This window comes from Chiloscyllium punctatum, chromosome 29 (assembly GCF_047496795.1).
Source record: "Chiloscyllium punctatum isolate Juve2018m chromosome 29, sChiPun1.3, whole genome shotgun sequence".
Lineage (NCBI taxonomy): Eukaryota > Metazoa > Chordata > Chondrichthyes > Orectolobiformes > Hemiscylliidae > Chiloscyllium > Chiloscyllium punctatum.
The window spans coordinates 64675188-64687997 of record NC_092767.1 but is presented as its reverse complement, the minus strand read 5'-3'; the positions used below and the strand labels follow the sequence as shown (position 1 = coordinate 64687997).

The following is a 12810-nucleotide window of genomic DNA, read 5'->3' as shown; positions in this document are numbered from 1 at the left end:
ATTCCAACCCAATCTAGTCCCATTTGCCAGCACTTGGCCCATATCCCTCCAAACCCTTCCTATTCATATCCCCATCTAAATGCTTTTAAATAGCTGTAATAATCTGTCCAACAGGGTTTCTCACTGTAGACAGAGCCCTGCTTCCCCAATATACACCCATCGACCAGCAAAACAACCAACCCACTTCATATCCATATTTCATATCATAGACTCAAAGTAATCTCTCTCTGTCATCAACAATTTCTCACCCAGCTAACTCTCTCAACCGAATCTAGAGTGTTACCACCTTCCCCCACCCAATTTCGCCTCCAAAAAGAACTCACTAAACTTGCATATTATTTATTTCATTCATTCTTGGAATGAGAGCATTGTAGTCTCAACCAAAGTTTATCGCATGACTTTAACTGTCCTTGAGAAGGTGGGGGGTGAGCTGCCTTCTTGAACTGCTGTAGTCCATGTGCTGTGGGTAGACCCACAATGCCCTGAGGGAGGGAATTCCAGGATTCGGACCCAACGACACTGAAGGAACGGCGATATATTTCCAAGTCGGGATGGTGACTGGCCTGGAGTGGAACTTGCAGGGGGTGGTATTCCCATGTATCGGCTGCCCTTGAGCTTCTAGATGGAAGTGGTCGTGGGTTTGGAAGGTGCTGTCTGAGGATCTTTGGTGAATTGCTGCAGTGCATCTTGTAGATGGTACACCCTGCTGCTACTGAGTGTCGGTGGGGGAGGGAGGGGATGTTTGTGGATGTGGTGCCAATCAAGCAGGGTGCTGCTTTGTCCTGGATGGTGTCGAGCTTCTTGAGTCTTGTTGGAGCTGCCCCCATCCAGGGGCAAGTGCGGAGTATTCCCTCACACTCCTGACTCGTGCCTCACAGATGGTGGACAGGCTCAGGAGGTGAGTTACTTGCTGCAGGTTTGACCTGGTCTTGGGGCCACAGTATGACTGAATCACTGCAGGTCACCGGTAGCCCCTGGGATGTTGATAGCGGGCTATGTTGGTGATGCCAAGGGGAGGCAGCTGTTGGAGATGGTGATTGCCTGGCCCTTCTGTTAAGGGGGATATGACACTCGCTAATGCCACCTACCATTAACCTACCTTAGCACATCCAAATCCAAACACTCCTTCACCTACCCCCTCCGTCCAGTCCAACCCACCTCCCACCCGCAGGGCCAAACAGGCAAAGCCATGCCTGACCTGCTCAATCCCATCAACCCGCCCACCCCACACCGTTTCTCCCTAATGTGATCGTCTACACCCAGTGAGGTGCTAACGGCCTGTCACACTCTCACCGGCACCCGGCACCACGGCCATCAGAATGCCGGCTGGGACCTTGGCGTCTTTCCAGTGCACCCGAACCCAGCTCCTTTTGACCCTGATCTGAGCGGTTTAGGCTGACACGATGGAGATGTACTTACGTCCACCATCTGCTGGACATGCTTACTGACTGTCACGGCATCGAGCTTTGGTGCCACCCCCGAGGCCCAGTCAACCACCACCGGTGGCTTACAGGGGGGCACTGACTGGAATAGAATGGAAACAGGTGAAAGCTTCACTCGATGGTAGCTGGTCGACTGAGGAGGCCTGAACCCGTTCAGCCATCTTGTAGCGCACCAAGGGGTTTGGAAGCTTAGTGGACCGTCCGTGTCACATCAGTGCTCCTCCCCACCCCTCCCTCTACTCCCACTCTCTCCACCCTGGGGTTAAACGTCAGATGAGGAATCTCCACAGTAAATAGAACCATAGAATCCCTGTAGTGTGGAAGCGGGCCATTCAGCCCATCGAGTCCACTCTGACCATTCTGAGGTACCTCAGAGTGGAACACGCTGGATGGAGAAACGCTGAATCCAATTCCACTTTCTGTCATTTTCAATTTCAATGTATTTTTTTTTTAAATCTGCTGAATGTGTTGTGTTTCTGGGAAAAAAAATGTTAGAACTCTTGGTTGTCACGGAATGAGGGAAAATGGAGGGAAGGCCTCAATCTGATCAGAACAGTCTTGAGGCCTACAGACGACTCCGATTCCTACTTCTTAACTTCTAAATTCTAGGAGAAATAATCGAGAGATTTATGTCTAGCAAACAATTGAATACAATTCCAAGACCGACCAGCGACACACGGTGATTTTGAATGCTGGGTTGAGCCAAAAATAAGGTTAATATGTGAAATACAGGAGTTGTGAAGAAATCAAGAAGACATCTTGAAAAATACGCTATGCTGGGTCTGGGGATTGTTTTCAATCATTTTCTGGCTATAATCCCCTCGGTCATTTCTCCCGGAATTTCGGAGTAGGTCACCAGGCTCCTCCAGCCTGTTCTGGAATGATTGTGGTCCATTTTCCCACCTCTGCCCAATTATCCCTGTCGATTGTAAGATCGTTTCATCTGTGTCGCTCGCTGGGGTGTGTTAACTGTAGAGAGACAAGAGAAGCTTGGAGCTTCCTCGTAAGTGGGACGTATTGGGAGGTTAGCTAACAATGCAAGTCAGAGGAACAGTGCAGAGGAAGAGGACCCTTTCTGTTGGGTGGTACGGTGGCTCAGTGCCTCACAGTATCAGGGACCCAGGTTCGATTCCAGCCTCAAGGCCACTGCCTGTGTGGAGTTTGCACATTCTCCCTGTGTCCACGTGGGTTTCCTCTGGGTGCTCCAGTTTCCTCCCACAATCCAAAGATGTGCAGGCCAGGTGAATCGGCCGTGCTAAATTGCCCATAGTGTTATGTGCATTAGTCAGGGGTAAATATAGGGGAATGGGTCTGGGTGGGTTACTCTTCGGAGGGCTGGTGTAGATTTGTTGGGCCTGTTTCCACACTGTGGGGAATCTAACCGTCCGCTGTATATTCTGACATTACTCATTCAAACAGTGCCAGACTTGCCAAGTCTAATATTGCACATGGAGTCCTTTCTCGTTCTTTCATGGGATCTGGGCATGACTGGCAGTGCCCACATTTGTTTCCCCATCTCTAACCCTCCCTGAACCAAGCGACTTGCTCGGCCATTTCAGAGGGCTCTTAAGACTCAACCACTTTGGCGTAATTGGTCTGGAGTCACATATAGTTCAAGGTGGTAGGTTTCTCTCTTACTTCCAGAGGCGAGGGGTTGGTCTTATGAAGGGAGATTGAGCGGTTTAGGCCCATACTCTCTGGAGTTTCGAAGAACAAAAGGGAGATCTAATTGAGGGACGTAAGTTGCTTATGGGCAGTGACACATGAGAAGATGTTACCTCAAGCAGAGCAATACAGAGCGAGAGGTCAGTGCTTTGGGAGAAGGAGGGAGCAGATTTAAAACTGAGATGGGGAGGAATGATTTTTTTTAGATTAGATTACTTACAGTGTGGAAACAGTCCCTTCAGCCCAACAAGTCCACACCGCCCCGCCGAAGCATAACCCACCCATGCCCTTACATTTACCCCTTACCTAACACTACGGGCAATTTAGCATGGCCGATTCGCCTGACCTGCACATCTTTGGAGTGTGGGAGGAAACCGGAGCACCCGGAGGAAACCCACACAGACACGGGGAGAATGTGCAAACTCCACACAGTCAGTCGCCTGAGGCGGGAATTGAACCCAGGTCTCTGACGCTGTGAGGCAGCAGTGCTAACCACTGTGCCACCGTGCCGCCCACAAAAGGATTTCTCTCAAAGGATTGTGAAGCTGCGGAACTCACTCCCTCACAGGGAGGTGGGCTGCTGGGAGGTAATTTAGGAGCAGGAGACAGGCAGATTGTTAACTCCTAATGGGCTGAAGGGGAACAGGCCGGAAAGTGGAGTTCAGGTTGAAACGAGATCAGCCTCGATTGGATTAAAGAGCAGGGCAGGCCTGAAGGGTTGAATGGCCTACTCCTGCTCCTAGTTCCGATGTTCTGTTGGACATTAATGAACCAGACAGTTAGAAACTCCAGGCTGTGCGATGCTAAGGGCTTCTTGCTCAATTTCAATAGGTTTTGGAGCTCTGCGTTCAATTCTGGTCTCCCTGCGCCAGGAAAGATGTTGCGAAACTTGAAAGGGTTCAGAAAAGATTTACAAGGATGTTGCCAGGGTTGGAGGGTTTCAACTACAGGGAGAGGCTGAACAGGCTGGGCCTGTTTTCCCTGGAGCGTCGGAGGCTGAGGGGGGACCTCATAGAGGTTTATAAAACCATGAGGGGCATGGTTAGAGTAAATAGACAAAGTCTTTTCCCCCAGGATAGAGTCACAGAGATATACAGCACAGAAACAGACCCTTCGGTCCAACTCGTCCAGGCCGACCAGATATCCTAAATTAATCTAGTCCCATTTGCCAGCATTTGGCCCATATCCCTCTAACTCCTCCCTAGTAATGTTCCCATCCAGACAGCTTTTAATTGTACCTGTTGTAATTGTCCCACTTCCTCTGGCAGCACATTCCATACACCCACCACCCTCTGAGTGAAAAAGCTGCCCCTTAGGTCCCTTTTAAATCTTTCCCCTCTCACCTTAAACCTATGCCCTCTAGTATTGGCCTCCCATACCCTGAGGAAAAGACTGTTCAAGGGGGCGGATATCTGTTCGATATGGATGAGCTGGTCTGTTTATGTGCTGTATGATTCCATGACTGGGAAAACCGCTGCTGAATCTCCAAGCGCTAGGTTCCCTGTGATAACTGTGTGATGAACTGCGTCATGTTTCCTTACCACAGTTCGGTGAGTTTTTGGTTCCTTTGCGTAGGACAGCTCATAGATTTCATCTTCAGTGTAGTAGAGGTCAAGTGATAACTGAAAGAAATGTCAGGACAATGAGAGAAACGACCAGGTTTGTGCGCAGATCAACAAACCCAGCATAGCAGTGTGTGTTCGAAACGAGATTAAGTCACACCGTGAGGAATAGGAACAGACTGCATTTTGGATAATTCCTGTTTTCCCAGGGAGTAGAGAACGTCCAGAATATGCTCTCATAGAACAAATAACTGAGCTGGAGATCTGAAAGTAATACAGAAGCTCAGCAGGTCTGACTGCATCTGTGGGGAGTAAGCAGACTTAATGTTTCGGGTTTGGCGTTCATGAGTACTGATGAAGAGCTTTCTCTCTCTCTCCCCCCCAGATGCTGCCAGACTTGCTGAGTTTCCCCAGCAATTCCTGTTTTTGTTTCAAAGTTGCTGGCTGGTGTAGTGGGTACTGACTGTGTCTTTGAGAGATTTCTGATTGGCTCAGATCACATCAGGTTGACTATCGCTGCCCTCATTGCCTCCAAAATGTACTTTACCAACACCTCCCCCCCCCTCCCCCACACCCCCACCTCCGTTGGTATCTCACATTTTATCCTGAATGACCCTCAGGTTACCCGAGGTTCAGCTTGCTCTGTTTTACCTCAGAGTGCGTCTCTTTCCCCTATCACCTCTCCCCTCTGCTCCCTCACCTACACTGGCTCCTGTCCAAACACAAGATACAGAATCCCTCCAGTGTGGAAGCAGGCTATTCGGCCCATTGAGTCCTCACTGACCCTCCAAACAGCATTCCAACCAGACTCACAGGCCTAGCCCATCTCTGAAACCCCGCATTTCCCATGGCTAATGCTCCTAACCTGCACAACCCTTATACTCCAATGCCCATGAAATAAGGGCCAATGTCCCAAGATCCTTCCTGATTCCCTGCTGTACCTGTTGGCTTTCTGGGTTTCATGTACAGGTCCCCCCCCCCCCCCCCCAACCCCCAAGTCCCTTTGTGCTGCAGCTTTCTCTCCTTTTAAATCACACTCTGTTCATTTGTTCCCTCTTCGAAGATGAACCGATTCACATTTTCCCCCATTATACTCCATTTAGCCAGTTTGTAACTTACTCAGATCTGGGTCATGCAGTATCCTTTGATGTTACGCGGGGAAAGCCTTTTGCTAGCTCTCTCTTGCAACACCTCAGACAGGAAAGCGTCCATTTAAAAAGTTCTCAAAAGCCTTATTCCTCATTCACTCTGTGTGTAAGGGCATCCCTGCTGGACAACCCTGCAAGAAACCAGGGTTCACTCCTCAAACCATCCCCGGTTTTCACCGCCCCACTGTTGGTGGCTGTCCCTTCAGCCAGTTAGAACCCTGCGCCTCTCTGATCCTCCTTAAAGTCTATCCATCTGCCCAAACCATTGGTCACCTCTCTTAGAACCCACTGCTGTGACCCAGAGTCAGGGTTTCCCTAATACCTGCTTCTGAGAATTCAATTACTCATGACCCCGTTGACCAATAGTTTATCATCAAGGTCGTCCCAATTACAACAAGACTTCAATGGATTTGGACGATCGTGATGACAAACTATTGGTCAGTGGGTCATGAGTAATTGAGTCATTACCATTTAGAAGGAGGTCACTCGTCCCATCAAGGCTGTGCTGGCTCTCTGTAGGGCGATGTAGTCACTCCCACTCATTGGTGCACTATGGACAGTCCTAGTTGCCGACATCATCCTCTCCCCACCCTCCCCTCCCCAGACCCGGTCTATAAAAGGCCCCTTTTCTTACATATAGAGACACTTGTCTCATGCCCATCTGGGAACTGCCTGAATCCAAAACCAAACCCAAAATTGTGATGGGCCCCATTACAACTGTGAACATTAACTGCGCCTGGAGGATCATCAACTCGGTGAAGGACGCTCTCTGGGCGGTCCGAAACCTGTTGATCATCCAGCTGAAGGAGTTGACCCCGACTGAGTGTTGCAGACTGGCACATTCCAAGGTCCAAGACTAAGTGTTGAGGGACGCGCTGAAGCTTGGGGCAGCTGCCGCCAAGGCGCGGTGGGGAAAGACCACCGTGTAAGATCGGCCTGCCTAAAGAGGAACAGGGGGCCCATGCGGACGTTTTTTGGGCTCTGCTGACGCTTCAGCCAAATATATGGGCATAAGATTGAGAAATGCACAGACCTGTATATGACAAGGATAAATTCTGATCTCTGTTTGTAAATGTTGACATATGTGTGGCATGACCAAAAGTACAGACCATCAAATCCTTTTATGAATAAAGTATATTTTTGAAATAAAAAAAAAGATGGGCCCCATCCTGCATCCAACCCTGTTATCTCCCTATTTAAGATGGACAGCGGTAAGTTCGATATGACATTTCCCTTCTTCTGATGCTCTGGGTGCTTGCCCACAAGCTAACCCCATTGGGGTCCAAGCTGACGGCCTCGATGTTTACTCTCTTGAAGACCCTTCTCGTCAGGCTTCTCCAGTTGGCCCTCACTAATTGGAATCTCAGTTCCCAGCCTCCCTTGAAAGTCAGACTGATTTAATCATTCCACAACTTACCAATTTACAGCCATCTTGACTCAACACTGCAGACTTTCAACTTCCTTTCTCCTTTCTAGACCATTTTATTTACTCCCCTCGTGCCAGAGTTGATCTTGACTCCACACTTTCAGCTCCTACATGGAGCTGTCCCCCCCCCCCCCCCCCCCCCCCCGTGTCTGTGTGGGTTACCTCCAGGTGCTCCACGGTCCAAAGGTGTGCAGGTTAGGGTGAACTGGCCATGCTAAATTGCCCATAGTGTTCAGGGATGTGCATGCTAGGTGGATTAACCCCGGGAAATGTGGGGATAAAGTAGGGGGTGGGATGATCTTTGGAGGGTCAGTGCGGGCTCAATGGGCTGAACGGTCTACGTTTGCACTGGAGAGGTTGTACGATTCTATGATTTACTCTGCCATTAACCCTTACCCCAAAACAACTTTTTGTTTATTGCTGCAGTCATTGAGTCACACAGCACCAAAACAGACCCTTCGGCCCAACTCATCCATGCCGACCAGGTTTCCCAAACTAAACTAGTCCCATTTACCTGTGTTTGGCTCATATCCCTCCAAACCCTTCCTATTCATGTACTTGCCCAAATGCCTTTTAAACGTTGCAATTGTACCAACCTCCACCACTTCCTCTGGCAGCTCATTCCATACACGTACCACCCTCTGTGTGAAAACGTTGCCCCTTAGGTCTCTTTTAAATCTTTCCCCTCTCACCTTAGACCTATGCCCTCTAGTTCTGAACTCCCCTATCCTGGGAAAAAGACCTTGGCTGTTCACTCTATCCATGCCCCTCATGATTTTATAAATCCCTCTCCCCTCAGCCTCCCACACTCCAGGGAAAAAAAACCCCAGTCTCACAATCTGAGGAAAGGTGACTGGACCTGAAACATTAACTGATTTCTCTCCACAGATGCTCCAGACCTGTTGAGCTTTTCCAGCAATTTCCAAGTTTGATTTTGCCTCTCCCTATAGCTTCAAACCGTCCAATCCTGCCCCTAGCAATCCCTTTGAATTCTGTTCCATTCCGTCTTTTTCACGGAATCTCCCTTGACCTGTCACTCCACCCAAACCCCTCCCCTCTTTTTTGTTATTATAAAACCAGTAGCATTTCTGTCTTCAGTGCTGAAGAGGAGCCAGGTGAGGACTCAAAACATTAACCCTGTTTCTCTCTCCACGGATGTTGCCAGACCTGCTGAGTTTCTCTACCACTTTCTATTCAGGTTTCCAATTTCAATGACGTTTTTGCAACTCAAGGATTTCTTTTTTTTTGTAATGTTGGTGCTTCAGACCAGTCTCACATTTGACTCTTTCAGGAAACTCAGAAACATCATCTCAAGAGCCCAGTTTGATTCTTCACTCCTTCCCACTGACGCTGTGCTTTTTTTACTGGGAATCTTTCTTTTGGATGCTCGCAAATTCAGACAGAAGGGACCAATATTGCAATGTCTGTATCTCCTTTGTGATAATTTTTCAAGCAGAGGGTCGTACGGGTTTGGAATGAGCTGCCAGAGGACGTGGTGGAGGCTGGTACAATTGCAACATTCAGCAGACATCTGGATGGGTATATGAATAGGAAGGGTTTGGAGGGATATGGGCTGGGGGCTGGCAGGTGGGACTAGATTGGGGTGGGATATCTGGTTGGCATGGACGGGTTAGACAATAGACTATAGACAATAGGTGCAGGAGTAGGCCATTCTGCCCTTTGAGCCAGCATCACCATTCATTATGATCATGGCTGATCATCCTCAATCAGTATCCTGTTCCTGCCTTATCCCCATAATCCTTGATTCCACTATCCTTAAGAGCTCTTGGACTAAAGGATCTGTTTCTGTGCTGTACATCTTTATGATACTATGGCTTTACGAAGTATATTTTGTCCTTTTTTTTAAAGAGAGCTTTTAAGGCAGAGGTGGCAAACAGTCTACTAGCGTAAACATATTGTGAGGGTTTGGTTTAAAGCTGGAACAATAGAAGCAGCCTGGCTGGGTGGGGTCAAGCTCCCACAGAGAGCCAAGATTTGTCGTTTTAGCTTTCAGCAGTTGTGGTTGGGGTCTTGAAGAAGTAGAAGATTTTTTTTCCCCCTCTCTTGTTTACGGCAAAAGCTGGGCCTTCCTTTCCTGCTATGGGAATCGTATGTGAGCCAATAGACAATAGACAATAGGTGCAGGAGTAGGCCATTCAGCCCTTTGAGCCTGCACCACCATTCAATATGATCATGGCTGATCATTCCTAATCAGTATCCTCTTCCTGCCTTATCTCCATAACCCTTGATTCCGCTATCTTTAAGAGCTCTATCCAACTCTTTCTTAAATGAATCCAGAGACTGGGCCTCCACTGCCCTCTAGGGCAGAGCATTCCACACAGCCACCACTCTCTGAGTGAAGAAGTTTCTCCTCATCTCTGTCCTAAATGGTCTACCCCGTATTTTTAAGCTGTGTCCTCTGGTTCGGCACTCACCCATCAGCGGAAACATGTTTCCTGCTGCCGGAGTGTCCAATCCTTTCTTATATGTGTCCAATCTTATATGTCTCAATCATATCCCCTCTCAGTCTTCTAAATTCAAGGGTATACAAGCCCAGTCGCTCCAGTCTTTCAATGTAAGGTAATCCCGCCATTCCAGGAATTGACCTTGTGAACCTACGCTGCATTCCCTCAATAACCAGAATGTCTCTCCTCAAATTTGGAGACCAGAACTGCACACAGTACTCCAGATGTGGTCTCACCAGAGCCCTGTACAGCTGCAGAAGAACCTCTTTGCTTCTATACTCAATCCCTCTTGTTATGAAGGCCAGCATGCTATTAGCCTTCTTCACTACCTGCTGTACCTGCATGCTTGCCTTCATTGACTGGTGTACAAGAACACCCAGATCTCTCTGTACTGCCCCTTTACCTGAATTGATTCCATTGAGATAGTAATCTGCCTTCCTGTTCTTGCCACCAAAGTGGATAACCATACATTTATCCACATTAAACTGCATCTGCCATGCATCTGCCCACTCACCTAACCTGTCCAGGTAACCCTGTAATCTCCTAACATCCTCATCACATTTCACCCTGCCACCCAGCTTAGTATCATCAGCAAATTTGCTAATGTTATTGCTGATACCATCTTCTATATTATTAACATATATTGTAAAAAGCTGCGGTCCCAGCACTGATCCCTGCGGTACCCCACTGGTCACTGCCTGCCATTCTGAAAGCCACTTCTGCTTTTCTGAGTTTGCCCTCTTCGCCGAGGGGGTGTGTTTATGAGCTGTTACTATATTGGGACAGTTAATTAGTATTAGTTACTGTACCTATTATTCTATTGAGTGTTCCAAGTAATGTGAATTCCTTCATTATTTTGTTGTATTTTTGATGACAGTGGATGAATAAAACACTGTCTTTTACAGGCCTCCTAATAGTCCTAGAATCGTTGAAGAAAGGATTGCGAAGATGATTCAGGAGAAGAGTGACAGTAATAGGGTGATTGTTATGGGAGACTTTAACTTTCCTGATATTGATTGGGAAAGCTATAGCTCAAGTTCGTTAGATGGGTCAGTGTTTGTGCAATGTGTGCAGGAGAGTTTCCTGACACAATATGTAGATAAGCCAACAAGAGGTGAGGCCATACTGGATTTGGTTCTGGGTAACGAACCAGGCCAGGTATTAGAACTAGAGGTAGGTGAGCACTTTGGGGACAGTGACCACAATTCGGTGATTTTTACTCTAGTGATGGAGAGGGATAAGTGTGTACTACAGGGCAAGAGTTATAGCTGGGGGCAGGGAAATTATGATGCGTTGAGGCATGACTTAGGATGTGTGGATTGGAAAAGTAGATTCCAAGGCAAGAGCGTAATTGATATGTGGAACTTGTTCAAGGAGCAACTATTGAGTGTCCTTGATAAGTACGTACCTATCAGGCAGGGAGGAAAGGGTCATGTGAGGGAGCCGTGGTTTAATAAGGAGTTGGAATCCCTTGTTAAATGGAAGAGGGCGGCCTTTGTAAAGATGAGGCGTGAAGGTTCAATAGGGGCGATTGAGAGTTATAAGGTAGCCCGGAAGGACCTGAAGAGAGAGCTAAGAGCAGCAAGGAGGGGACATGAAAGGTCCTTAGTTGGTAGGATTAGGGAAAACCCTAAGGCTTTCTATAGGTATGTTAGGAATAAAAGAATGACTAGGGAAGGAATAGGTCCAATCAAGGATAGTAATGGGAAGTTGCGTGTGGAGGCTGAAGAGATTGGGGAGGCGCTGAATGAATACTTTTCGTCAGTATTCACTCAGGAACAGGACATTGTTGTCGATATGAATACTGAGGCACGAATAAGTAGAATGGATGGCTTTGAGATATGTAGAGAAGAGGTGTTGGAAATTCTGGCAAGGGTGAAAATAGATAAGTCCCCTGGGCCTGATTGCATTTATCCTAGGATTCTCTGGGAAGCAAGGGAGGAGATTGCAGAGCCATTGGCCTTGATTTTTGTGTCCTCTTTGTCTACAGGAGTAGTGCCAGAGGACTGGAGGCTAGCAAACGTGGTTCCCTTGTTCAAGAAGGGGAGTAGGGATAATCCTAGTAACTATAGGCCAGTGAGTCTCACTTCTGTTGTGGGCAAAGTCTTAGAGAGAATTGTAAGGGATAGGATTTATGCACATCTGGATAAGAATGATGTGATCAAGGATAGTCAGCATGGTTTTGTGAAGGGCAGGTCGTGCCTCACAAACCTTATTGAATTCTTTGAGAAGGTGACGAAGGAGGTAGATGAGGGGAAAGCGGTAGATGTGGTATATATGGATTTTAGTAAGGCGTTTGATAAGGTCCCCCATGGTAGGCTACTGCAGAAAATACAGAGATATGGCATAGAGGGTGAGTTGGAGGTTTGGATTAGGAATTGGCTGGCTGGAAGAAGACAGAGGGTAGTAGTTGATGGCAAAGGTTCATCTTGGAGTGCCGTCACTAGCGGTGTTCCGCAAGGATCTGTTTTGGGACCATTGCTGTTTGTCATTTTTATAAATGACCTGGAGGAAGGGTTAGAAGGTTGGGTGAGCAAGTTTGCGGATGATACGAAAGTCGGAGGAGTTGTAGACAGTGAGGAAGGATATGGCAGGTTACAGCGGGATATAGAGAAGCTGCAGAGCTGGGCAGAAAGGTGGCAAATGGAGTTCAATGTAGCTAAGTGTGAAGTGATTCACTTTGGTAAGAGTAATAAAAAGATGGATTACTGGGCTAATGGTAGACTACTTGGTAGTGTGGAAGAGCAGAGGGATCTTGGTGTCCATGTACACAGATCTCTGAAAGTTGCCACCCAGGTAAATAGTGCAGTGAAGAAGGCATATGGCATACTGGCTTTTATTGGTAGAGGAATTGAGTTCCGGAGTCCTGAGGTCATGCTGCAGTTGTATAAGACTCTGGTGCGGCCGCATCTGGAATATTGTGTGCAGTTTTGGTCGCCATACTATAGGAAGGATGTGGAGGCACTGGAACGGGTGCAGAGGAAGTTTACCAGGATGTTGCCTGGTATGGTAGGAAGATCCTATGAGGAAAGGCTGAGGCACTTGGGGTTGTTTTCTTTGGAGAAAAGAAGGTTTAGGGGTGATTTGATAGAGGTGTACAAG

At 47.8% G+C, this 12810-nt stretch overlaps 1 protein-coding gene across 2 annotated transcripts in view; it reads right to left on the bottom strand.

Annotated features, from left to right (window-relative positions):
- rasgrp4 (RAS guanyl releasing protein 4) overlaps positions 1 to 12810 on the bottom strand; it is a 172520-nt gene that overhangs the window by 33102 nt on the left and 126608 nt on the right. For both annotated transcript variants that reach the window (XM_072549260.1, XM_072549259.1), the window contains exons 10-11: positions 4649 to 4729; positions 1420 to 1524 (exon numbers count right to left, since the gene is read on the bottom strand). In XM_072549260.1, coding sequence (XP_072405361.1) covers positions 1420 to 1524; positions 4649 to 4729 — 186 coding nt within the window. The remainder of the gene's footprint in view (positions 1 to 1419; positions 1525 to 4648; positions 4730 to 12810) is intronic.